Source organism: Equus przewalskii, chromosome 14 (genome assembly GCF_037783145.1).
Source record: "Equus przewalskii isolate Varuska chromosome 14, EquPr2, whole genome shotgun sequence".
NCBI classification, from domain to species: domain Eukaryota; kingdom Metazoa; phylum Chordata; class Mammalia; order Perissodactyla; family Equidae; genus Equus; species Equus przewalskii.
The window spans coordinates 68,253,745-68,281,189 of NC_091844.1; the positions used below are offsets into that span (position 1 = coordinate 68,253,745).

Here is a 27,445-nt window from a genome sequence, read left to right on the forward strand (position 1 = left end):
TATTTAATCCATTCAGTTAGCAAACATTTATTGAGTACCTATTATGAACTAGGTCCTGTACAAGGGATACAAAGATGAGTAAAACTTTGTCCCTGCCCTTATGGAGCTTATAGCATAAGCTAGACAAGTTATTCTTTAAGGAAAAAGTATTCAAAGGCACTAAGGGGAAAAACCAGGTGTGTTCAGAGTTTTGCTGTGCAAAGAGTTTCCTCTTCAAGAAAAGGTTCAAACTTTTAGACTTGTGGTTCTTGCCAGTTACAGAATATCGAAATTAATAATTCATGGTAAAATAAAATACTTATTTTTAGAATGTTTAAATTGGAGAAAAGGCACCAAATGGTCACGGTTAGGATACTCTGGTAAAGCAGGTCATGTGAGGAACAATACCTGAGATTCATCTGGCCTGGGATTATGTCACAGGCTGAGTTAGTGCACTGGTTCTCAAAATTAGCATGCACCAGTCCCCTGGGGGGATTATTAAAACAGATTGCCAGCCCCCACCCCTACAGTTTCTGATTCAGTTTCTGAGTGTACCATTTCTAACAATTTCCCAGAGATGCTGATGCTTCTGGTCCAGAGACCACACTTTGAGAACCACTGAATTAGAATACAGATTAGGCAGGGATAAAACTCCTTAAGAGAAATGTATTATGTTTTAAGATACTGTGAGGACTCTGGGGGCAAGGCAAACCCTCACCATGGCTGTTATGTATGGAATGTGCACCTGACCCAAATCTACGGCCTTTGAGTAAATCACCAAGGATACTTTGCATTAAGTTCAAAGTACAATACAAACAGGGCCTGGCTCTGTACCTGGTTACTAGGTATGTGTACATGGGAAACTTGAGTAACCATCACCTCCTTATTGAGACCGGTCTGGACATGTGGCTTTAAACCTCTGTTGAAAAGAAGTGAAGCTATTTGCAATGATTAATTTTCTTATTTGAAATTATGACAAGCAGGCTTACAACAAAGTTAAAATAAAAAACTCTTTATCCAAGTCATCATTGAAAGCAGGACTCTTATTAATTATGTTTTGCTCACTTTCTTCGACAAAGCTGGTGTTCTATAATGAGCTACCCAGTGTGAGGCACATTTCATACCAACATTGATTGGTTGCCAAGGAGACTGCACTGCCAGTCTGGACAAGCTCATATTTCCCCTCTGCCTTTCTGCTGAAAGGAGGGGAACTTGTGGAGCAGGCTCAAGGGCAAGATGCTGGGGCAGTAGAGGCTATAGATCCAGCCTATTAACAGAGATGTGACGTGAACACTAAGTTCTCTCTCTCTTCTATCCATCAGCAGCAAAAATATTTGACTTCAAATGATAAAACTTGAAGTTTTAGACTTGAAGGGATATCAGCATCCAAAAACAGTCAGAATATCCTTCCTTGCATAAATCCAAGGGAAAGGCCAAGGGGAAGTGGCATCTACCTGCCAGGTCCAAATGTCTCCTATCCTTGGCTTCATCCAAGTCAGGAGATTTCCCTACTAAGAGAAACTCTGCTATTCTGAACAAACTCGTCCTTTATATTAGCTCCCAGTCAGAGGTAAGGATAATTCCTTCACACAGTGTTCCAAAATTTTGTCTTCTAGAAACTATTTGTTGTTTCTCTTCCAGTACTGTGCCATTGATTCTTGCATAAAATTCTGGAATGCTGGCTCTTCATGGCTCTCCTCTGTAACTACAAGGAAAAAAGAAAGTCAATTCTTTTTAAACTCTCCCAGTAGATAGGTGGATAAGAGTTGTTGTCACCAATCCATCAGATACAGTATTTCTAAAAAACTGTTCAATTGTCCCAATAAGGAATTATCTCCCAAAAGCATGTTCTATGTATCATGTTGCCCAAAATATAAGTGGGGAGAATACCTCCCTTATAAAATAACTAAAATGAAGTCCCTCTCCTACATATTTTTAACCATGAGAAATGAAATGAAAACGTGTCCACAGACCTATGAATGAAATAGCAGCTTGATTCACAATAGCCAAAATCTAGAAACAATTCAAATGCCAATCAGCTAGTGAATGGATGAACAAATTGTGGTACATCCACATAATGGAGTATTACTCAGCAATAAAAAAAGAACATACTACTGATGACACATGCAACAACATGGATGGATCACAAAAGCATTAGACTGAGTGAAAAGAAATGCAAGTTAAATAATGTGATTCCAATTATGACATTCTGGAAAAGGCAAAATTATAAGACCAGAAATCACATCAGTGGTTGCCAGGAACTAGGTATGCAGGAAGGGACTGACTAAAACTGGGCATCAGGGAACTTCTGAGATGATGCAAGTGTTCTGTATCTTGATTATGATGGTGATTACAAGACTACATATATGTGTTAAAACTCATCAAATTATACACTTTAAAAGGGTGGGTTTTACTATTTGTAAATTTACCACAATAAATCTGATTAAATGAGGCAATTTACATGTTAGCATCCAGCACACTGGAGTAAAGAGAAGTTTGCTCTTGGTCATATCTAGGACATTTTTTAGGGCTGTCTCAAGAAAGAGATTCTGCTCATAGGCCTTAAAACTATGCTCAGTGGAAGGAAGACTTTTGGGTTTCCAGAGCATTCTATCCTCAATGTTACAGTCACTTCTGACGGATTTAGCTCTGCTGAGGCCTCCTTACGTGTTCTTGAAACAATAATTATAATAAACAAAAAGCCTGGATTCTTCAAACTGAGTTAGGACCCAAAGATGAGAAGACACGAGACTAATAAAAGGCCTGTAATCAGCTTAATATTAACCATTCAGTAGGAAGGCCAGGAGCTCTCAATATATCTTTACCATCTCCTCTCTCCCCTGTTACTGGTTGTGTGCTTAAGGTCTTCTCTCAACAAGAAGATGCTCCTAAGCAAACAATGTGAGGATAAGCAGCTATTCTGTTTTCAAGAGCCACCTCAGCCACCTCTTACCTCTGTGGTCAATATCATCAGTATCACTGTCTGCTTCCTCATCCTCTTCATCCAAGGTTCCCCGAGTCAAGATCAAGTCAGAAGGGTCCAGCACAGGAGATAAACTGTCTACAGAGAAAACACCTATCAGTAGCATGTCAGGAACATATGCCTCCTCAAAAAGGTGATTATGAACCAATAAGTAACTATGATTATCAATTGGCAGGATGAAAGTGGTCATGATAAAAGGCAGGATCCCACCTCTTCTAAATGTAATGTTAATACCACTTAATATTTCTACACTAGTTTCGTTCACAAAGTGTTATCATGATCCCCAAAATCCAAAAGGTCATTTTTAACTTGAGGAAAATAATTCTCAAGTAGTTGTCTTGATAGTAACGTCATTCATTTTTACTAGCTGACAGGTTGGAAGAGGCTATGGTGTTTCCTATGAAGGCTAAAGACATTTGAGCAGATCCAGTGGGCTGGTCAGTCAAGGGTAAAAGTATGGAGAACTAAGGAAGCTTCCTGGTGGAAATTTAAGTTGAGAGAGAGCCTGAAAAGAATACACGGTGAAATGATCTAGAGTAGAGGAGCCAGGGCATTATTCAAGAAAAAGAGAGAGGGGAAAAAAATGGAAAATCGAATGTACTAGTAGAGGTGAAATTCCCAACCCAGGGAAACCAAATAAGGGCTGAGTCCCGATTATCAAGAAAAAGTCTAATCAAGTAATTACTGGGCAGGAGATTCAGCGGGAGGTGGTCTCTACTAGAACCTCGACCTATGCCAAGTATTCTAAAGACATGGGAGCATGACCGCTCTCTTCAGCAGCCTAAGAGGTTTGAGAGTGCTCAGCTAGAGAAAAAGGGTGGCCAACAGCAGCAACATCAAGGGACGCAAACCTCAAGGGGCCTGTGGGCCTGAAACAGGATGATGACATGGTGTGCTGACAGTCAATGCCTCATTCTGTGCCTAACTAAGAATTATGCAACTATACTTGTGACATTCCTCAAATAATTTACTGAAATTCCCCCAATCTTGAACAGGCTATCTGAGGAGAGCAGATCCTTTGCAAGCAGTAAATTTAACATTTGCCATTTCACATATTCATGAGTTTTTCCAAAGGACCATGGCAGATAGAAATTTATTTTGCTGAGGTGTGCAACAAGGATGGCACAGGCAAGATCACTTAACTGGTAAACCCAGCCAGTATCCAGTATCTCCTCCTCCAAGTGGTTCTGCTGTTCTCTACTAGATGTATAGCAATATCTTTCATGAAGAGAACTTCACTCCTTTAAAGATCAGTTCATCAATAAGCATGCATGGGTGGGGTGTATATATTTAAATATGAGCACCAACTGAGAAGCCTCTAGAGAATCAATGACAAAACTAACTTGAACAATTAAAAAAGTCAGTAAAGTGGCAGGATAAAAAGACTAATATACAGAAATTAAGAGCCTTTAAATACACCAATATAACCAGTTAGAAGATATAATCGTTCAGAAAATCCCATTTTCATCACTAACAGAAGATAAAATCCTTAAAATAAATGTAACAAAAAATATGCAAAATGTACACAAGGAAACACTCCTAAAAGACACAAAAGTAGACTTGACAAATATAAATACATTCCTTGTTCTTGGATAGGAAAACTCAGCATCATAGAGATGTCACTTCTCCCTACATTAATTCATGAAAATAACACAATCCCAATAAAAATACCAAAGAGCTTTTTTAGCAAACTAGATAAATTGATACTTAGGTTCATGTGGAAAAATAGACATGCAAGAATACCCAGGGAAACAGTAAAAAAGAAAAGTATGAAGGGGACTAGCCCTAGCAGATATTAAAACATACCATAGAGCCTCTACATAATTAAAACAGCATGCTGCAAGCACACAGACAGTCCAGAAGAATAAAACTGGTAGTCCAGAAATATACCCAAGTACACATGGAAATTTAGTATATGTTACAGGTAGCATCTGAGATCATTGGGGCAAAGGCAGACTTTTTAATAAATAGTGCGGGTACAACTCTTTATGAAAAAGATAACAGAGATCATATGTACCTCACACCATACCTAGGAATAAACTCTAAATGGGTCAGGGATCTAAATGCAGAAAATGAAACCATTTTACAAATTCTCTAATAAAACACAAGTGAATTCCTCTTTAACAGAGGTGTAAGTAAAGGATTCCCAATTATGACTCAAAATCCAGTTGTAATAATAAATAAATTTGACTTTATCAAAACAAAACAAAATAAAAACTTTTGCATGGCAAAATAATACCACGAACAAAGTCAAAGGACAGCTGACAAACAGGGAGAAAATATCTGCAACATGTATGACACAAAAATGGATACTGTCCCTAGTATATCTGGCAGATATCACTTCAAGCAAATGATCAAAGTTATCATCACCAGTAATGGGACAAATCAACACTGTGTGCCTCCTGATATGACATATGGAAAAAACACAACTTCATTTCTGTAAAGTTCTGCCAAAAATGTGCCACCTGATCAAATCATGAGGAAACATCAGACAAACCCACATCAAGGAACATTCCATAAAATAACTGTCCTGTACACTTTGAAAATGTCAGTGTCATGGAATACAAAGAAAGAATAAGGAATCATTCCAGATTAAAGGAGAATAAGAGACATGACAACTAAATGCACTGCAGATCCAGGATTTTCTCCTGTTATAAAGGGCAAATGGCTAACTCCAAATAATGTCTATACATTAGATAACTAATGCATCAATGTTAATTTCCTGATTTTTGATAACTGCAATGAGGTTATATAAAATAATGCCCTTGTTTTTAGGAAACAGACTGAAGTATTCAACGGTAAAGGCTCACTGTGTCTGCAACTTACTCCTAAATGATTTAGAAAGAAATTATATATGATACATATATCTATATAAAATATAAAGTCATACATATATGAGAAAGAGAATATAGTAAATGTGATAGAATATTAACATTGTGGGAATCTGGTTGAAGGGTTATATGGCAATTCTTTGTACTATTCATTGCAACTTTTCTGTTAATATGAAATTAAGTCAAAATAAACAGTAAAAAATATATATTTTTTTTAAAAAATAAAGTAGATATCAAGTACCTTGCCAAAGTAAAAGAAAAACTACCTGACAAGGAATAACCCAAAGTGATGCAACTGTATACAACTTTCAGGGGTTTGCCTTCCCAAATCATATAGATATATATATATGAAAAGTAAATATGGATAAAGTGAATGTGATATGATAGATAGATAGAGATATATGGTGAATTCCTCTTTTTTTTCTTTTTAAAGATTTTTTATTTTTTTCCTTTTTCTCCCCAAAGCCCCCCGGCACATAGCTGTATATTCTTCGTTGAGGGTCCTTCTAGTTGTGGCATGTGGGACGCTGCCTCAGCGTGGTTTGATGAGCAGTGCCATGTCTGCGCCCAGGATTCGAACCAACGAAACACTGGGCCGCCTACAGCAGAGTGCAAGAACTTAACCCCTTGGCCACAGGGCCAGCCCCATGAATTCCTCTTTAACACAGGTGTTAGATATAGGTATACCACTGTGTCTGTCTGCACACTTCAAAAATGTCAATGTCATGAGATACAAGGAAAGACTAAGGAACCATTCCAGACCAAAGAAGACTAAGAGACATTTTAAGTAAATACAATGCAGACCCAGGATTTACACAGACAGATAGATAAATAGATAGATAGATAGACAGACAGATTTAGATATAGACAGATCAATTGATCGATTGATCAATCGATAGAAAATACCACATTTACTTTATCCTTTTCTCTTTCTCTCTCTTAAATAAGTGTACCCTCCTTTTAGTTCCTAACACCGATAGACCCTCCATACCTGTGGCTGTCCCTGCGTCCAAGGCTACAGAGCCCATATCTTTCTGAAGGCGTTCCAGCTGTTCCTTCTGCTGCTGGCTCTGTGCACTGGCCTGTAGAGAGAAAAATGTCAGATTAAAAAAGGAGTCCCAGTTAGATGTCAGACTTCTAACTGGAGATGACCCATTATACAAATACTACAGGCTATTTAAACTCTGAGGCAGCTAATGGATGGCTGATATGGGAACAGAAACACTGAACAGTGTGGACCCAGATTAGCAGGAATTCAGACCAGAGGGCTCTGCAAACTGAATTAAGTTTCAGAAACTGGACACAAAAGCAAATCAAAAGAACCCTCAAATAGACATGATGGGAAGGCCCAATGAAGCCAATGGGGGCAGGAAACCTGAAAATTTGGGATAAGAGTTGTGAACCACAAGTTCTTAAACAAAATTCTACAACTAACCTTAAAGTGGACATTGGAGTAGGGGGTGGGGGTGGGGCACAAGGGCTTAGCATATATGACAGGAAAAATCAAATAAAAAGAAGAAAAATAATTAAGGGGCCTTTCTGCATCGAGACAGCACACACACAAATTTACAAATTTAAATTAACACACATCTAAAAGATATGACAGCCAAAACAAAAGCATTTATGGCAGGAGGATCAGTACATGGTTTGAGGTGGTTTTTTAAGTGGCCCTAAAATACACAAATAGCCCCCTCTCTTACCAGTGATTTCTTCAGACGTTCATATTCAGGACGATACTCCCTGGAAACAGAAACACTTTCTAAATTCCTCTGCTTAATAATTTGTCCTGCTCACCTCCACATCACTTCTATTTTCCTACGATTCTGACAATAACAGTAGATCTTACCTCACTGAACATCAGATGTAACAAGTCGGAGTCACTGAGGTTCTACCCCTGTGGAATTAAAGCCAAGGTGCCTGCCCCACCCTGAAACCAGCAAAGAGACAACAGACTGACTGCTGAGCTGGAAAGATTAATTCTGGAGACCATGACTGATGAGCTCATCATTCATTTGGAAAAACATGTGAGATGAGTAAAAGAACCTAGGCCTGTTGGGCTCAGGAAGTCCACTATATAATTATGTGGTTTATCTGGGCATCAATGAAAGGATACAGAAAAGAGTCTATCCTGAGGCTTTGACCACACACAAAAAAAACCCTTGTCTAATGAATCAAAATCAGAATACGTGTCTGAAAACCACAGTGAGGTTGTTAGGATCTTGTTAAGTATGAAGCCAAAGGAACATGCTAGTAAGCAGCCAATTATCAGGCCACGGGCCTAAGGAAAGTGTATAGGTGCTCTGACTCCACTTTCCTTTAGGTAAAGGGAATTCCAGTATTAACCATGACAACAGTTCTAACCATCATTTATTATGATACGTGTTTACTATGTGTCAGCAATTGTGCTGGTACTTTAGATATATTTTCTCAAATGATCCTACCAATGACCTTAGCAATAAATGCTATTATTCCTGATCTACAAATGATGAAAACTTGCTAAGGTCACTCATTTATTAAGCGGAAGAAACAGAAATCTAACCCATGCCTGTCTCACTCCAAACTCTATGTTCTTTTTTTTTTTTTTGCAGGGAAAGAGTCACCTTGAGCTAACCTCTATTGCCAATCTTCCTCTTTTTTTTTTTTCCTTCCTCCCCAAAGCCCCGGTGCATGATTGTATATCCTAGTTGTAAGTCATTCTGGTTCTTCTATGTGAGCTGCTGCCACAGCATGGCAACTGACAGATGGGTGACGTGGTTCCACAACCAGGAAGTGAACCAGGGCCAGCAAAGTGGTAAGCACTGAACTTTAAGCACTAGGCCATTAGGGCTGGTTCTCCAAAGTCCATGTTCTTAATTGGGAATCAGTCAGTGGGGCAAACAGGCCAAATCCAGCCCACTGCCTGTTTTTGTAAACAAATTTTTATGGAATACAGCCATACCCATTTGTTTACAAATCATCTCTAGGTGCTTTTGCATGACAAAGACAGAGTTGAGTAGTTGCAACAGAGACCATATGGCGCACAAAACCCAAAATATTTATTTACTATCTGGCTTTGTACAAAAAAAGTGATGATTCCTGCTCTTAATCATTCAATACAGTGAAGATTTTATACTCTTATTTTTTAGAAAAAAAGGTACTGGAAAATTGTTACCCCTAAGAGTGGTCAGATCCAGTAGACATATGCAGGACAAATAATACATACAACTGAAAACCGAAATGCTTTGCCTGGCAAAACTGCTGTCAGATCAGAACTGTGTATTAGTAAGAATGTCAGCAATAAGATTTTCCTTTATCCTCACCTTTCATACTCTTCTGCAGCACTGGTGACTTGCACAAAGAATTCATCTAAGCCTGTACCCAGAACAGCAGACACACCCACCACCTGCCAAAAGTATCATTAATGCCACTGAGGAAACAACAGTATATTTTTAAATGGTGTACGTTATTTTGTCCAAATGTTATAAAATCTTCATAAAAGAGGCGTAGATACTTTAAAAAGCCTCTGACAAACAGACAAGCTAACACAAAACAAAACAGCATGCCTAGTCAAAAGTCATGGAAATAAGTCTATGAAAAATAGAGAACTGAAAAAGCAAGATAATTAGGACTGAATAAGTAGCAGGACTTTTTATCTATTCCCTATCAAATCAAACCACTGACTATTCTCTACAAAAATTACTATCTCAATGCCTTTGCTTGGGCAAGTAACATACTCCCTGCCGCCCATACCTACTTTTGCTTACATAAATCTTACCCTTCCTTCAAAGCATACCTCTAATGTCATATGCTCCAAAATCCCCCACATAAAAAGTGATCTGCCCCTCCCCACCATCAGGCCCAACTTACAATCTTTCTCAAGGTATTTACCACAATATATCACGTCTCAATTCTGTGTGTAGCCTTCTCTCCCAACTAGACCATAAACTCTCTGAGGGTAGGGTCTATCTTATTTATCTTTTAGACCTCCAGTTATAAATAAGCAACGCTTTAAAAGTTACTTTTCAGAATGTAAGGAACTTTCTTTCTAAGACATTTGCAAAGCCAGCCCTATGGGTTAAAAGGTTATTTGGAGAGACTGTCAGTATGAGCAAGAGAAAGTTTACCCTGAGCGAGCTGTAAAACTCATCTAACACCAGGCTCATGGAACGAGTCAGGTTACTGACATATGTAGTCTCTTGATTCAAGGCATCTTGGAAAGCCTCAAAATCCTGCATCCATTCCACTGCAAAGCTGTGATCAATGATGTCAGTCTGTACCAGAGAGAAGTCAACTATCAGCAACCAGACATGAGGTTAGACACCAAATAATGGCAAAAAAAATTTTTTTTTAATTAACTGGTGACAGCAAAAAGCAATCATTCATATATTTTCTTCTCTGCTTCCCCCATTTCCTTCTCCACTGCAACAAGCCACAAAGAGCCAAGACTGCTGAATAGCGTAAATAATTAAATTAAGATACGTGTTCTCTTGGTTGATGCAGACCCTTCACTATTCACTACCAAGTGACCATGGCTGCAGTGGACGCCACCACATTCCAGGCTCTAAAGTCAAGTAGTCTCTTGCATCTTCGCCATCAACGAACGACCGGGAAGTTTTGTTTTTGTATGTTTTAATTGCCACTTCCAACAGACTAGCAGTCCCTCCCTGATTTACACAGCCTGGATTCTGTGGGGTAACCTATACGCCATGGTTGAGGGGCTACTCTACCTAGCCTAAAATAACTCTGGGTGGGAGACAGTGATAAATATTCTTTCAACTTGATTGAAACTTTTTCCTAGAAGTGCTCATGGCTTTGGTTCAGTTAAGCTTGAATCTGCTCTCTAGCATCTGAAATAATCCTCACCTACCCAAACCTTCTGATAACACAAGGTTCTAATGAAAAGAAATGTTGAATCATAACAGGAGGATCCACTTACTTTATTCATAACCACAATGAAAGGCAGCTTGGTTTTGTACAAGATGCTGAAAATCAAACATCAAGACATATTATTAGCAAAAGCACTTAAGCTCTTGTTTGCCCAGTGTCAGTGTGAGAACTGAGGAAAGAGAAGGGGAATGGGTTGATTCTAAATATAGGTCTCCCTTCTGATGCGGCACGCACCTATTTTCCTCTCTCAAGAGGGAAACCACCGTCACCATCAAGCAAGCAACACACACACACTCTCTCTCTCTCCTTCTTTCTTGGAGTAATATTTTGATACTGATCCTTTTTCTCTGTGTATCTGTTTGCTTGTTTTCACCAAATAATTGTCTTTTAAAGAATTAACATGAAAATAAAATAATGTGAAGGTCATCAGATTTTTATCTGGATTAGGATTTTTTGCATCTAATAAGAAGAGACATCCCTAATCATATTAGAGGAGACAAATGTCGGTGATGGCTTTTGTGTATCCCCCAGATCAAATTCTCTAAGCTTTAATAATGGTCTGCCTTGCTCCTAGGTTTAATGCACTAACATAGCCCAGTGACGCATGTCCTTCCTCTCTTATTTGCACTACGCTTGGGGCAAACCCATGCATTTTAGAATTATGAACAAATCTTTTTATTCATAATCTCTCCTCATGTTATAATCTCACTCTACCTATCATAACACAGAAAAGGAACACTTAGACCAGAGGGTTCTGTTCTTTTTAGACTTGGATTTCATTAAACCAGGAGCAACTACCAGAAGGTTAATATTCATACACCACCTATTTCTATAACAAGCAAGGGAGGAAGATGAGAAGTTGCTGACAGAGAATGCCAACAACACATGAGCCTCTTCCCCAACTCACTGCCGCTAAACTGAGTGGCAAATCTGAATGAGCAGAAGTCTAGGGGTAAGCACTCAGGACTCAAAAGAAAAGAAGAGGAGGCCTCATACCTTGATGTAATACCATGCCCACCGATAATCAATTACCTGCAAGCATAGAGCATATTGGACATGAAGGTCACTGGGTTGGTACTTCGTGATGTGTCCATGACATAAATGACAATCGTTGGAAATGAGGATGCCTAAAGCCACAAAATAATCAAAGCTTTAGTAAGACGGCTCATGACCTGTCCCCAAACTTTTCCTACCTTCCTTAGCAAGGGAGAACCACTTTAGGCAGGGTATGAAGAGCTCTGTAACTCCCTTCCATATAAGGTGTCAGGCAATAAAAAGATCCGTACCCAGTCTAGCTCTCTAGTTATTCTTAGTAACAAGTCCTAGAAAACTTACCAGGGCCTCAGTGATGATTGTCCCAGAAGCTGACCAGGTGAATACCTCAATCTGTCCAGGTGTGTCAATCAAGACATATCTGTGTCAAGAAAAACAATTAAATAAGTATTATACTTGTGCAATGCTAAAAGATATTCCATCACACAAAACATTAAACATCTGGTTATCCAAGATTAGAATAACCTCTTCATACTGCTAAGTCTAACTTCCTCCCATTGCTCTTAAAATGCATACCACATTCACCTAGACTATGTTTAATGTCCAAAATTCATGCTAATAGGCATGAGCAGCAGTCCATAAATTGCTGCAAATGATCAGAGGGAAAATTGTGATAGTTATAGAAATACATTGCGTTAAAAATGAGGGATAAGCAAAACCAGAACGTACATCTCTGGGGAAACTATCCAGTTGCTTTGGGGTGGGGGTTGAGGAAGGTGGAGGGGAGAGAGAAATGGAGGGATAGACAAGTGATAACTAAAGAATACAGGGTTTCTTCTTGAGGTGATGAAAATGTTCTAAAATTGATCATGGTGATGGTTGCATAAGTCTGTGACTATACTAAAAGTCACTGAATTGAACACTTTAAATGGGTGAACTGTATATGAATTATATCTCAATAAAGCTGCTTTTAAAAATGAGCAAAGAATTTGAATAGGCATTTCTCCAAACGTATAGCAATGGCCAATAAGTACATGAAAAGATGCTCAACATCATTAATCATTGAGGAAAAATAAATCAAAATCACCGTGCGATACCACTTTATACTCACTAAGATAGCTACAATGAAAAACAAGGACAATAACAAGCACTGGAGAGGATGTGGAGAAACTGGAACCCTCACACTTCGCTAGTGGGAATATAAAATGGTGCAGCCAAGAGCCGAGAGAAAGGGGGAAGAGGGAATAATCACCAATGCATACGGGGTTTCTTTTGGGAATGAGGAAAATGTTCTGAAATTAGATATTGGTGATCAATGCACAATTTCGTAAATATACTAAAAACCACTAAATAGTATACTTTAAAGGACTGCACTTTATGGTATGTGAATTTATATCTCAATAAAGCTATTATTTTAAAAAACTACCTCTAGTATGATCCCAATTTTGTGAAACACCCCATCCATCCATCCTTCTATCTATGCATAGAAACGTGGAATGACAGTCACTGATAGTAATAATAATGATAGTTATTTCTAGTGGGAATCTAGTGAAGGATAATTTCATCTTTTAAATGTTATATGTGGTTTGAATTCTTTACAATGAGCATATATCCTTTTTTACAAAAATTAATTATCTTTCTTTTTTGGAAAAAAGCAAACCTGTTAAAGATTTAACAACAGTTAATTGTGGATAATAAGAACATATTTTATTTTATATTTTGATACTTTTTAAATTAAAAAATAATTATTCTCTCTGAATCATGTAAATTATATTCATTTAAACAAGGGTTAGAAAGGTGTTTCAGAGACTTTAATGCCAACAAGGATGGTTTCCCAAGAGAAGGCAGGTAGACAACCGAATTTGGACTAAGTCTCAAAATATTTCCTAAGAAGCCATGGGCATATACCACAGTGACTGGGGGTGGGATACTATTAAATTTAGCTCTACACCATATAGCATCTTAATGATTTTCTTGCCCATTTTTTTTTCATTTCTAATGGTTTCATCTCAAGCTACATCCTTTCAGAGCTTGATGGTATCCCAAAATCCTTCAAAAAACCTAGTGTCAACTAAAGAGCAATAAATATTAGCATTAACTGAAATCACTTACTTAGAAATGTTCTGGGCCTTCTCAATAAATTTCATCACCTAAAAGAAAAAGATGCCGATTCCAGTAGGATCCAATTTCAACACAAAAATCACACAACCCTCTCCAAGGTGGCCTGCCTCCAAGGCACCATTAATTATTGAATCTCTATATTCTCATTCTTAGGACACTAATAAACTCACTGAACCAAAGAAACACAGCCACATCAGCAGCACTACAACACCCTAGGGCACAGTGCAAGGACCTGAGAAGCTGAGGACTTGATCTGTCACTGGCAAGTCATTTCTCTTAGTGCTTCAGTAAAATGTTAATAGCCTGTCTCATAGAATAACATCAGGGTAAAAAATTAATGATTACAAAACACTCACAGAAGAAGGGACAAAGAAAACCCAACTGATGACAACTGTTTGTCAAAAGTTAAAAGCCCCATTATCTTTCCATCCCATGCCTGTTAGCCCATCCCACTCCCTCACCCACCATTCTATCCACAGGGTAACACTGAAAGCCAATAACAGATCAAGAAAAGAACCCAGATTTCCTGGATTTCTGTTTTATTGGCTGTCACAAATATTAAATGTGAAGTGTCTCACAACGTTGATCGTCCTCTCACAGCCTACTTCTCTGTCTCCCAAAATGCCTACTTATTTTCTATATTTACATCCTGGTTTATTGCTCTTCTTTCCCAATGTGATGAAGCTAAAGCATTTAAGAGTCTCAGGTTTTAGCCATGCTTATGTAAGTAAAGACAGACATACCTGATCAAATCTTGTAGCGAAGAGATTGAGTGAGGTCACTATGCCACCATTGGGCCCAAGTCCATATCTAGACACTTAGCTGAGGATTTAAATTGCTTATAGATCAATTTAGATGATAAAATTCATAAATAAGCTATCACTCACATAAACAGAATTATAACATTAGCATTCCATGAATGGATATTGGCAAGCTAATCCTTGACTACCTTAAGGTATGTACCACACAACCTTAACCTCATAGGAAAACATTTATTATCAAGGTCTTCCTCATTTTAGGGATGGTCAGTCAAAATGAAGAAACTAAAGTGACCAAAATGTAATAGACAGATCCATCAGGCAGTGACAGCCTGCTGGCATTAGCCATTAAGATCATCTATATAACACTCCTTGCTCTGATCCTCACTAATCAAGCAACATGCTGATTATAATTAATGTTCCTACCTAGACTTACTTACAGGGAAAGTACACATTTCACACAGCAATGTAGTAAGAGTTGATCATACTAAACCTACTCACTTCTGAGTTTCCTAGTCTGAAGATGTGGTGACCAACAGATGTATCCTCCAAGGGAATACTACCCTGTGGGATCCAGACACATCATCAGCTTGCCTCTCTTTCTCTGTGCTAATTACAACAGCCCAGGGAAGATGGTAAGAAAACTGAAATCACAAGCTGAAATAGTATTTCTAATCATCTACAATATCTCTCCCCACATTCACCTTCCATCCTCTTACCAAAATTATCTTAAAGCAATCAAATGCTTTTGCTTGTATATTTCACAAGGAAACACAAAAACATTCTTTCAAAGCCATAAAATACAGACAGTAACTGGCCAAAGACGAGTGAACACTGCAGTAGGTGAGGAAAAGGATACTGTTTCATGACTTCTTTATACTTCACAGTGTCACGAATATCTGGAGGGAAAAAAATTAACTGGAATTTAATATATAAAGAGAATACAGTGTGAGATCTTCCATCTGTAATAGCCTAAGCCAACAGGCCGCTCAAGCCATGTCTGCTTCCTCTGAGGAAAAAAAATAAGTTTCTCTCTTGGCATCTAAGTCACTTTTAAATTTGTTTTCTAAATTTTTAAGCTAAGATCATTGAACTGTGATAGCAAAAGAAACAAGACTGTGAGGAGAAGAACAGAAGGGCAAAAGATGCCCTGTAAGTACTTTCCCTATCAGCAAAAAACTGAAACTAGTCTTTTAGGCTTCTCTTGTCAGCATTCTCTTCCACTAATTTCTCCAGCTTCACACTGGTTTCCTTTCTTAAAAGGATAACTGCCATGTAACCCATGAAAAATGTTAGGTTAGGAGATCTCAAGTTATGGTAGAGATGATCTGAGACAAGGAGAAAAGCTTTATAGAACTTAAATGCATTATCAGTGACCATACACATAGAAAAAGGGAGCTAAGTCAAGAAAAAAGACTTATTTCTTACTAATTGCTTACTGGTAACAAAGGTAATGCAGACATGATTTTCTTTTTTTTTTACTCCCCAAAGCCCCAGTACATAGTTGTACATTCTAGTTACAGGTCATTCTAGTTCTTCTATGTGGGATGCCACCACAGCATGGCCTGATGAGCAGTGTGTAGGTCCGCACCAAGGATCCAAACCAGGGAATCCTCAGCTGCCACAGCAGAGCATGAGAATCCAACCACTTGGTCACACGGCTGGCCCCCCGAGACATGATTTTTAGAAAACAATTAATACGTCCAGTAACATCTAACTAAACCTATCTACTAATTTGTAGACCTACTCCATCAAGTATTAGAATTCCATCCTTTAAGTGAGAAGATGGGCAATTTTTTCCCAAACTCTTACCAAAATGATCTCTGCTTCTTAATACAAGGTCTTCCTTTATTATTATGTTTAGGGTACAAGCAGCTTAACAGGATTAAGAAGAGATAAGGAGGGAGATGATTAGCATACAGAGATAGCCTGGAAATCAGGAAGCCCAGATTCTATTAAGAATCATGACACTGGATCACATCCATTCTAATTCTTTTTTATAGTCACAGATTCCTTTTAAAGTCTGATGATAACTAGGAACCCCACATGTGCATAATCACACACATTCTCCCACGTAACTTTAGGAGTGGAAGCAAGGTTCCTACAGATGAATACGTGAAGTACCAAACAAGAACCCTTACACTCTAATTAAACTTTCAGAAAAGAAACTAAATAAAAAAGGTTTATGTATCAGAGCCTGCTGAAGGGTTTATGGCCTAGAAGTGAAAGGACCTTCTATCACTTCATTTTCCCAAATAACATTAGCCTGACAACATAGTGTCAGAAAGAAGGAAGAGAGAAAGGTGAATGGTAAGGAAATAAAGAAATTTAGGAAAGAAGAGGGAGTAAACAAAGAGAAGATGTGAATAAGGGAGAAGGCTATTTATGGATTCTAGCAAATCCAAGGGAAGTAAAGGTAGTTCAGAAAAAATGAAAGCATTGAAGACTGGCAGTCTGGAGGCTCTCCATTCTGTGAGGCACTGCACACAGTTCTGTACAGTTTACTTACCAATGTTGGCAGGAAAGGGAACTTCATGCACAGCTGGGTCCAGGTTGATCACATAAGGTGGAGAGCCTTGGCTATGCAGGTGTCCCGTGAGCCTCTGCAGAGATATGAGGAGAGTGATGGTGCGACATAATGGGGGCATGATAAGGGGACAAAAGAGAACTTCCATTCCTTTATCGACCATACCTGAAGACTTTTGCACTTAATTTCCCTCCACCTGAAATATTCGCCCCCGATGTCCACCTCCAACATTCAAGTCTTAGTTGAAATGTTACCTTTATCACCCATCTAACAGAGCCTCCCCTACTCTTATTATTTTATAATTATATTACATATTATATATATAATTATATATTGATCACATTATTTTGCGTGGGGTTTTCTTCTATCTCCTCCACTAAAACGTTAGTTCTATTTAAGCGGGAACCTTGTCAATCTCGTTTTCGCTGTATCCCCAGTCCCTGAAACATGGTAGGCGCGCAAAAAATAATTCTTTAGCCAATCTACACCTGTGTGCTAGCACTGTATTAACTGCCAGAGTTACTTGCAAGCCTCTCCCTTTCAGGAGTTGGCAATTTTATCGGTAAGACAATTCCAGTACAACGCGGTAAGTTGTACCAAGTATGCACTGAGGGTGCACAGAAGAGAGACTTAATACACCCAGGCTAGCGTCCGAGAAGGCTTCGCCGAGGAAGGAACTGGAGTTACTGGCAAGTTCCTGAAAGCCACGCGCTGGTACCCTCCAACTCCCCGGAGAGACCTCCCTTTCTCCCTGGCCTTCCGCCCGCCACAGATCACCTCTTGCGCGCCCCCAGTACGCCCGTGCCGTGTATGTCACCTGTACAAAGGTGGTTTTCCCAGATCCCGCCATTCCCAACACCAACAGACACACTGGGGGCCGAGGACCCCCGGAAGCCTGAGGCTCAGCTGCAGCTGCGGGCGCCGCCATCTTTCCCCTGGCTCCGCCCACTTTACCATAGAGACATGCGTGGCTAGAGAGACGACCACAATTCTCTGGGCTGCGAAGGATAGAACCCAGCCAACCGAATCTACCCGATAGTGAAGGACGAAGGGGCGGGCTTGGCGCCGGAGTACCTTCTGTCCTGACCCGGCTTTGGGGCCAACTAGTGATAATGTCGGGGAAGTGGAGACGCTTGGAGGAATGGTGGAGGGGGGCAGAAAAAGGGGCGCTCACCGTAGTAGGGTATGGCCTGGGAAGAGCCAAGTTCCGGTGCCCAGGAGAGCCAGACCAGGTGGGATCCCGAGGGCAGGGCTCCCGCAGTACGAAAACGAGCAGCGTGTGTTTCACTTTCGGCCCCCAAGGAGCGAGGAACCGAGCCGTCAGAGAATCGGCTGCTAGCGCTTATTCGGCAGCAGCGGAGATTAAGCAGCTCAGAGCCGGGCGGGCCAGGCCTGGGGCGACGTGCGACCCCGGAGGTTGCTGGGCAACCCCGAGACCCGTTGAGCACAGAAAGGAGAAACTGCGAGAACTTTCCGCACGGGGACGCCGTTTCCGCGTGTCGCCGGCCCCTGACACTAGCGCTAGCTCCTTGGCGGTCACCCTCGGTGAACCACACTATGACCTTGGAGATGAACGCTCGGATTCCCCGCTCAAGTAGGTACTGAAGAGAGGCTTGCCTCCACGGTAGTGCCCTCGGCAACCGGAAAGGTGGTGAAAGAGCCCAGAAATTTATTCCTACTCCCGAGCACTCAAGTCTGTTCCTGTGGCCCTTCGTAGCTGCTGTAGTGTTCAGTAAAAGTCAGAACAGCTGGGTTTCACACCCGGGCTTTGCCACTTGCTAGTGGTGTAAATCGTGGCCAAGTCACTTAAATTTTCTGAACCTGTTTTCTCTTTAAAATTGAAATAATTCTTAACAGGATTGTAGTGAATGCATGTTGTAAATTGTAAACTGCACTCTGGTCATTTTTGCCCCTAGTTGTAGCCCCCTTGCCTTGCACACCGTCAGGAACATAATAGGTGCTCAAAAATATTTTCTTGTATGAATTAAAGTACACTTGGGCATTTCTTTTATTTCCTAAATTTTCGTTAAGAACTGCTTGTTCTTCCTTCAGGTTTGCTGAGGATTCTGGTAGTTCTCTCCCACCGTATCATAATTTAATTAATAACTTTGTCAAGCCAGAGAAACTAACAAAGGCAGAGATGAAGTTTAAAGAAAAGGCAGTGGTGGAAATGATGAAGTTGAACAAGCAAATAAAGCAAGCTCAAATCCAACAGGAACCGCTGAAGGAGAAAACCAGGCAGCTATGCACTGAAAAGTTACTTGTCCAGGCTGAAAACAAATTCTTTCTGGAATACCTGACCAAGAAAACTGAGGAGTATGGAAAGCAACCTGACAAGCTGTGGAACAACTATTTACAAAAACGTGGGGAGATTGAACGAAGGAGACAGGAATCAGCCTCCAAATATGCCAAGCAAACTTCACTGCTTAAAAGAGAGCTCTTGCAGAAGGCAAAGATCCAATCCAATTTGAAGCAGCAGTTGCAGGCAATGAGTAATATTTCGATAGTAAAGGAGAAACAGGAGAGAGAAATGCAGACATTACTGGAGGAGAAAAAGAAAGCCCAAGCTGAGACAGCAGCAAGGAAACAGGAAATCCAGGTCCAGCTCCTCCAGGAAAAAGCATTACTGGAGCAACAACTGAGTGAGCCAGAAATGAGGCAGTTGGGAAAAAGAGAAAGAAAGGAGCTTAAAAGGAAGACCCAGCACTTGGAGTTGGCAGCCAAGCGGTATGGTTTTGAGTTCTGCCATGACATCCACAGAGAGAACCAGCAGTTACAGAAGGAGCTCCTGCAGCTAAACCAGCAATACCAGGAGCTGCAGGCTACTCAAAGCCAATTAAAAAATCAGAAGCAGCAGCTGCAGCAGGAGCAGTGGTATGTGGAGTGCTTAATTAGGGGGAGGCAACGACTGCAAGGAAGGCACAGTTGGTGCCCAAAAGGACAGGGAGCTCCAAAGACCACACTGACCCCTCCCCTAGGCACCAAATCAAGGATTAATCCAAAGTAATTCCTAAAATAACACTGATTAAGGACTGAAGCAGGTATTCTTAGGTGCCACATAAACCTGGTTAGGAAGACTTTTGGATCTCAGGTTCCTATGGTAAAATATCCATCATGATGTGTTAGTGTGAAGGATTAGGTGTTTTCCAGCAGTGCTAGATTTGTGCGACTGGCTACACTTAACTAGGTTTTTCTTTAATTAGCTCTTGTTAATAAACAGGATGTTCTTCAAACCTCCAGATAACCTAATACCATTTGCCAAATATCCATACGTTAAACTAGCTCAAGAAAACCACCTTGAGGAAGTGAAAGAACAATTGGGTGATTTATTTCATCTAGCTAAGTTAGATCTCTTTATAGAAAAAGCACCATTGAGAGATAGCATTTCAGATTGACTATGCAGTGCTTTCTGCTCTGTAAACAACCAATATCAGTTTATCCTCATTCCTTTAGGCCAACTCAGCACACAAAGGCAAAGTGTTTTTAAGCTCTTTATAAGTTCATGCCAGCGACAAGGTAGCTCCTTCTGTAGTTTTCTCAGGAGTGAAAAAGTACTCTAATAACAGCAAGTTCAATAAGCACTAGGCAGAATGGCCTTTTGTCTGATGCAGCCCCTACAATTCCAGCTCTGAGTAAATTGAGAAGGGAAAAGAAGATAAAGGGATGTATATTAGGTCAACTCTTACTTTTGAAAATGTTTTCTGTAAAGAAATATTTCCAGTATTAATGGGGTGACTGAGTGCCTCTGTTTCAGAAAATGTATCAAAAGGAAGTTTAAAAATATTTGGACAACTTTTTAAAGAGTTCTGTACCTTCTATTTCCCTAGCAACATCCTAAATTCTAAGATGACAAGTAAGATTACATAATGTTAAATATAGTACTTTAGTTTTATTAATTTTCTTACTATATGTGCACTTAATAGTACATGAAATGCCTTTTGTAATTAACATGTGCCATATATTTGTGCCTATTTAATAGAACTGGGAATAGTATTTTAAATTAGTATAGACTTTTAGGGTAGTTATATTTTTTGCACTTATGACCTATTGATGGTTAGACTAGTGATTTATCCTAGTATAGGAATATAACCCCATATTTTAACATTGCTCCTCTATGGGAAAATATAATCAACTTTGTCTTCCTGAAATAGTCTTTGACAAAAAACTTCAAAATAATTTTCCTGAATTTCCAGTTTTATCTGTATGTAAAGTGAATTCCTTTAAAATTAGATTAAAAAATGATTCTCCCTCAATGTACCTTTAACTTCTAGCTTTAACAATTTTTCTGTTAAATGTATACTTTGTTATTAAGCACTTTTTATTAAAAATAAAAACTTTAAATTATAACTTATCCATTGATTTTATTATTGTTCCAATGTATTTTCTACTTATCACTTTTCTCATTACCGCTTCTGCATGTCTTATTCATACTAGAGTGCAAATAATAAAACGGCTGTTTTAACGCAGAAAGTAGAACTTCAGACAGGATGCAGACACCTTAACCTGAATACTTAACTTCATGAGCTGAAAATACAGAAAGATTGAACTTGAAAAACATAGTATCCAAGACAAATTTGAAGCCCTATTCTCTGCGGATGCAAAAAACCATAGGGAAGTATATACCTAAGGCTACCAGAGTTGGAAAGAAGGATCGAGAATCTTATTACTCTATTAAGTCCCTTCCTGCCATTGCTGTCCCAATTAATTCAGGAGTGGGTAACTTCCATCTGTCTCAGTTTATTTTTAATTCCTGTTATCTTAGATAATGGATCTGGTGTACTGCTTGTGGCTGTCCCTTTCAGAGTGAGGCCCTGGGGGCTCCAAGATTTTAAAAGGAGAATCTGCTAAAGGTACTCTGAAATCCATACCAGAAGTGAGCAGTAGGTTGGCCAACTGAGATCTCAATCTACTTTTTGTCTGCTTTACTATGAAGAAAATTAAACAGGGTGATGTTACATAAAGTGCATTTAGATGGAAAAGACCTGAGGTGAAACTTAGGTTAAGACTTAAACGATAAAATGAAGCCTACAGTGAAAAACTGAGTCAGAAACTATTCCAGGCAGAGGGAACAGTGAATGCAAAGGCTCTAAGACAGGAATGAACTTGGTAGGTTCAAGGAACAGCAAGGTCAGTGTTGCTAAAGTGTAGTTGGGGAACGGTTAGAGAACACGGGTGGAGCAGAGGAAGACAAGGCTAAACAGGTCAGCAGTAGGAGCACAGAGGGCCCTGTAGGAGAAGGTAAAGGGAGTGACGTTTATTCTAAGTGAGCTAGGAAACCATCAGGCTTTCAGCAAGTGAATGAGGTCTGATATACAATTTTAAAAATTCACTACAGCTGTCCGTCTATCCAAGCCAGTAAAAAGCAGAAGGAAACCAATTAGGAAGCTGTTGTCTAGGCAAGAGGTGGTGATGGTTCAGACTGGGACAGTAGGAACAGAAAGACGTGAACAGAAGACATGGGGGAGAGCAGACTACATGGTGAAGGGAAAATCAAATTAAGATGAAGCTGAAATAAAATTTCCCAGGGCTGGCCCCATGGCTGAGTGGTTAAACTTGTGGGCTCCACTTTGGCAGCCTGGGGTTTGCTGGTTCGGATCCTGGGCACAGACCTACACACCACTCATTAAGCCATGCTGCGGTGGCATGCCACAAAAAAGAACTAGAATGACCTACAACTAGGATATACTGCTATGTCCTGGGGATTTGGGAAGAAAAAAAAAAGCGGGGGAAGATTGGCAACAGCTGTTGTTACCTCAGGGCCAATCTTCCTCAATAAAAAAAAAGTGTCAAAGAAAATTTCTCATGTTCCCTTTTAGAAGGGGGTGAGCAAAATATGTTTTTCTTTTTTGTTTGTGTAAACTGCTTTTTAAAATACTTCAGACATACAAAAAAACAGAAACTATAACAAACTCACTATCCACCTTAACAAATAAGAACTTACAAATTCCCTTATAGTCCATCTGGATCCCAGAAGCACTATCCTAAATTTGGTGTTTATCATTCCTGGGCATGTTTTCATGCTATTCTTAAATATATTAAAATATATTTATATATACTCAAAAACAATAGAGCATTGTTTTTGCATGTTTTTAAGCCTTATATAAAAGGTACACTTGATGTATTCTGTAATTTGCTTTTCCCAGACACTGGTTTTGCGATGTATGCATGATGATACAAGCAACTCTAGTTAATTTTATAGCTGTATAGTTCCACTGTATAACTATTTCACAGTTTAATCCATTCTCCTGATGATGAGCAATTAGGTTATGTGTTAGAGTAGACTAACAAAGAGACCCAAGAATGTATAATGTCTCAAACACCATTTATTTCTTGCTCATATAATAGTCTCAGATGTTCCTGGTAGGCAAGTGGTCCTTCATAGGGTGATTCAGGGACTCAGCTATCTTCCACTGTGCTCTACCATCCGCTAGAACCGCCTCATCATCTGCATCTAGCCTGAGGAAGTGGAAAGCAGGCATGGAAGTATCTGGAAGTGACATACATCACTTCCAGTCACATTCCACTGGAGAGAAATTAGTTGGCTACTCCTTCACTACAGGAGAAGGGCGGGGGAGGGCCAGGAAATGCAGTCTAGCCATTTGTCCCTATGATCTTCTAGCTTTGCAAGGTGAGAGCACATTTTGGTGGAAAGAGGTAGGAGTTTCTGCTACACGTTGTTTCCAGTATCTCTCTACTATAAAAATAATGCAGTAATCATTCTTGTTTTTGTCTCTTGGTATTTTCATTGTTCTAATGAAAAAAACCTTTAAAACTCATAGTATGATTAGGATAGTCTATACCGAGTCCTGCTGATCCCTGGCCTCAGGAAGGAACAACAGAAGGAGTGCCTACAAGGGCCCTGGATGAGATTGGGCAAGTTTCCGATACTAATTCACTTTAGTCTCAAATTATTCATTTTAACCAGCAGATCTTAGAAGCTAAAGAACTACTGAGACAAATGCACTTGGTACTTATTTCAAATTCAGTCCCATCTCTAGCCATCTTCTTACCCCCATATGCCGTGTCAGCAAAGAGTCAAGTAACAGGTCAGAGTCAATGAACAACTGGCAACATCATTCTAACCAAGAGTCATTTATTTCTTTTGTCATTGCCAAACATTCCCCAAATCTTACTCACCAGAAATTAACATAGCTTCTTCATTTCTCCTGCCTGACAATCCTCATCTACTGAAAGGGCTTTAAGGGTGCAACTGCCAATGAGAATGTAGAGTGTATATACCACATCCTTCACTTGTTTCAAAACTACCTATTCTGGCAGTATCCAAATCAGGTTTCAATGCTCCCTTATCTGAAAGTGGTCTTCACAAAAGCCCACAATTTAAAGCTATACAGAGGAGCACAGAGAACAGAGTTAAAGAGTGGTAATAGTCTTTCAGAATTTGAAAAGGTAGTACTTGTCCATATCAGGGTTAAGGGTCCCTTGCTTTTTATGTGGCATATGCCAAAAAAATTGGCAAGAATATGTAAGACCATTATTTATGGAAAAGAGAAAGAGAATCTAGAAACACAACAACAGAGCTGCTCTAACCAATGCTCCAGAGAAAGCTAGCCTCAATGAGAAATAGCCCATTAGACATTATCAAGTAGGCATGAGGTACAGAAAAAGAAATTTTCTTTCCAACTCCAGATAAATATCTACATCTGGTGTTGAAGTCTCAGGATATAAAGAGGACAGAACTCCATATATAAAAGATGATGAAGGACAATATTCTAAGAAAATTCAGAGGTTGGCTAAAGGGAAGGATGAGGACTTAGTGGAGTGCAGAGTAACTAGTGAGGTCAAGTCCAGGGGAAGAATGTGCACCTTGGCTACCAATCTTAGGGGCATTACCAGGAAGAGGATTTTGTTTCAAAACATGAGAGGCAATGTGATATTTCTCAGTCCTTGAAATTGAGGGAGCAAAACAAGCTTCAAGAGGGCACTGGATCACAGCAACAGAGGAGGCCTCAAGAAAGTTGAGGCAGTATTTATTGCTTCTTCTACTTGCTTCTTTCCCAGTCATTTTAATGTTTGGGACACATTACTCCTCAGGCTGCTTTTCATGCCTGTGGGTCTTGTTAGTCACTGCTACTTCAAACAAACAAAGCATTTCCCAGTAAAACCAGTGTAGGGATGTTCTAGTTTTTTCATTCTAAGTCCATTTTCTTACTTTCAATCCTAAAACCATATTGAGAGAACAAACAGCCTCCACAAAGTTAGTTTCCCAAGGAGACAGAATAATCTTATTACATGAGTGACAAGAGTACTACCTTCTAGGCTTGTTATATCACAAATACAAAATGATAAATCAGCATGGCTTTAAAAAATTAGTTTGGAATTGTTTTATAAGCTACATGATGGAGTGACTACTAAATCAATGGAGTTTCCAAGAACATTCTACACCCCAGGAAGGAAAGGACAACCAAACAGATTTCTTAGTCTTGTACAGGGCAAGAGGGGCCTATAGTTGGCCTTAGAGGGAGTTCTTTGGACAAGATAAGAGAAAAACAAGAGGACTCCAATAAGGAACAGCAGGAAAACCTACCAAAAGGGAAGGCCGGGGAGTGAAAGTGAATTAGGAGGGAAAACAGTGAAATTTACACAGGAGGAAGGAGCTGAGAAAGTCACAGCCTCACACAACAAACAGCTGCAAGAGTAAATTTCTCTTCACTCAGCACCCATGACTCAGTCCTCCCAGCACAGGTCCCCGTGACAATAGCATCACATCCACTCTCCTAGGAGCGCTTTTACGCTGCCTGCCTACTTCCTTCCTCGTTTGTGATTCGTCTTTGGGGGCTTTACTTTCTGGAGCTGTGCTGGCACTGGCTCCTGCTCTGGCTCCTTACAGGAGGCTGACACTAGCAGTTCCTCGTCATTCCTCCTCTGATCCTTCCCTACTCTAAGACTCAGCTCTGCCTCAGGAAGCTCAATGCCAGGCTGCTGCCGCCTTCTTAGAGACCTTCTGCTCCTGTGCTGCTGTCTTCGCTTTTCTTCTTCTTGCTGCCGCTGCTTTATCTTCATCAGCTTTTCAAAGCTTTTAGTTGTTGTTGGGTTTACAACAAACCAGTCCTACAGAGGCAAAAGACAAACATCATCCAATCAAAACACGATGGAGAGCATAAAGGGGTGTGGTGAGAACTGAAAAGAGGCATGGTTAGGGCAAAACAAAGTAAGGAGGAAAGAGATATGGAACCATAGCCTAGAACTCTGTATTTTATTTTATTTATTTTTTTGGAGGAAGATTAGCCCTGAGCTAACTACTGCCAATCCTCTTTTTGCTGAGGAAGACTGACCCTGAGCTAACATCCATGCCCATCTTCCTCTACTTTACACATGGGACGCCTACCACAGCATGGCTTTGTCAATCGGTGCCATGTCCGCACTCGGGATCCAAACTGGCGAACCCCGGGCCACCAAGAAGCGGAATGTGTGAACTTAACCGCTGCGCCACCGGGCCGGCCCCAGAACTCTGTATTTTAAACTGGAGAAATTGAATACAGAGCAAGTCATGATAAGCATTTATTGTGTAAGACATGATTTTGAGTACTTCACTAAGTGATCTACTAAGTCTGTTTACTTAGCATTATCCCACCCATTTATCTCCTTTGTAAAAATCTCCTCATGAGATGTAAAAGCACTGGGCCATAGATTTTTATTTCATGACAGCGTAGTGGTTAAGAGCATGAATTTTGCAGCCAGACTGCCTTTGCACAAGTCCCAGCTCTGTTTCTAGCTCTCTGACGATGGGAAAATTAATTAACCTCTCTGAACCTCAGTTTAAAAAAATTAAGGGTTGGGGGGCACATAATCCAATTTATGAAATTTTTTTTTTTTTTTTAAAGATTTTACTTTTCCTTTTTCTCCCCAAAGCCCCCTGGTACACAGTTGTGTATTTTTAGTCGTGGGTCCTTCTAGTTGTGGCATGTGGGACACCGCCTCAGCATGGCCTGATGAGCGGTGCCATGTCTGCACCCAGGATCCAAACCAGCGAAACCCTGGGCTGCCGAAGCAGAGTGCACGAACTTAACCACTCGGCCACGGGGCCAGCCCCTAAAATATACTTGAAGAAAAAAAAAACTTCAGTCTAAATCAGGTGATCTGATTAGTCTTCTAGGTCTAATAATTACTGTGTAGGAAATATCCAGGATAGAGGACCACCACTACAGGAATGCAATGAGCAAAATCCAGAATGTGGGTAAATGTATGTGACAAATGACCTGGTTTCTTCAACAAATAAATTTTGTTTAAAAAAAGGAAGGGGAGGGGCCGGCCCATTGGCGTAGTGGTGAAGGTTGTGCATTCTACTTTGGCGGCCCAAGGTTTGCAGGATCGGATACGAGGCACAGACACCACTCATCAAGCCATGTTGTGGTGGCATCCCACATAC

At 40.0% G+C, this 27,445-nt stretch overlaps 3 protein-coding genes across 7 annotated transcripts in view; 1 reads left to right on the forward strand and 2 right to left on the reverse strand.

Moving 5' to 3' along the window:
- Nucleotides 1-975: 975 nt before the first annotated feature.
- Nucleotides 976-18,520, reverse strand: GPN1 (GPN-loop GTPase 1). Of its 2 annotated transcripts, none has more exons than XM_008512978.2 (14): nt 18,233-18,520; nt 17,041-17,134; nt 15,391-15,430; nt 14,517-14,583; nt 13,765-13,802; nt 11,995-12,073; nt 11,692-11,786; nt 10,709-10,754; nt 9,897-10,043; nt 9,093-9,175; nt 7,494-7,533; nt 6,785-6,875; nt 2,933-3,040; nt 976-1,684 (listed from the first exon to the last, which is right to left on the reverse strand). In XM_008512978.2, exons 3-14 carry the CDS (start codon nt 15,396-15,398, stop codon nt 1,599-1,601), a joined length of 888 nt encoding a protein of 295 aa, XP_008511200.1. In that variant the 5' UTR covers nt 15,399-15,430; nt 17,041-17,134; nt 18,233-18,520; the 3' UTR covers nt 976-1,598. The 2 variants fall into 2 exon arrangements, with proteins under 2 accessions (XP_008511200.1, XP_008511199.2); XM_008512977.2 differs by lacking the exon at nt 18,233-18,520 and adding an exon at nt 17,876-18,069.
- Nucleotides 17,995-21,409, forward strand: CCDC121 (coiled-coil domain containing 121). 3 transcript variants are annotated; one of them, XM_008512975.2, is made up of 2 exons: nt 17,995-18,652; nt 19,111-21,409. In XM_008512975.2, exons 1-2 carry the CDS (start codon nt 18,171-18,173, stop codon nt 20,063-20,065), a joined length of 1,437 nt encoding a protein of 478 aa, XP_008511197.1. In that variant the 5' UTR covers nt 17,995-18,170; the 3' UTR covers nt 20,066-21,409. The 3 variants fall into 3 exon arrangements, with proteins under 3 accessions (XP_008511197.1, XP_070429086.1, XP_008511198.1); XM_070572985.1 differs by having other exon boundaries at nt 18,031-18,290; XM_008512976.2 differs by having other exon boundaries at nt 18,032-18,656.
- Nucleotides 21,410-24,134: 2,725 nt separating this feature from the next.
- The window catches only part of ZNF512 (zinc finger protein 512), a 30,444-nt gene continuing 27,133 nt past the window's right edge, over nt 24,135-27,445 (reverse strand). For both annotated transcript variants that reach the window (XM_008512979.2, XM_008512980.2), the window contains exon 14: nt 24,135-26,127. In XM_008512979.2, the coding sequence (XP_008511201.1) occupies nt 25,819-26,127 (309 nt within the window). In that variant the 3' untranslated portion in view covers nt 24,135-25,818. The remainder of the gene's footprint in view (nt 26,128-27,445) is intronic.

Bases quoted from the DNA above. Each gene is read 5' to 3' on its own strand.
- GPN1 (XM_008512977.2), bottom strand. From the start codon at position 17,986: ATGGCGGCGCCCGCAGCTGCAGCTGAGCCTCAGGCTTCCGGGGGTCCT. The intron at 7,534-9,092 runs GTGAGGATAAAG...TTCTGTTTCCAG, and splicing joins GCTGCAGAAGAGTATGAAAG to GGAGTATCGTCCTGAATATG. The intron at 1,685-2,932 runs GTAAGAGGTGGC...TTTTCCTTGTAG, and splicing joins TGATGATATTGACCACAGAG to TTACAGAGGAGAGCCATGAA.
- CCDC121 (XM_008512975.2), top strand. From the start codon at position 18,171: ATGTCGGGGAAGTGGAGACGCTTGGAGGAATGGTGGAGGGGGGCAGAA. The intron at 18,653-19,110 runs GTAGGTACTGAA...TTCTTCCTTCAG, and splicing joins CGCTCGGATTCCCCGCTCAA to GTTTGCTGAGGATTCTGGTA.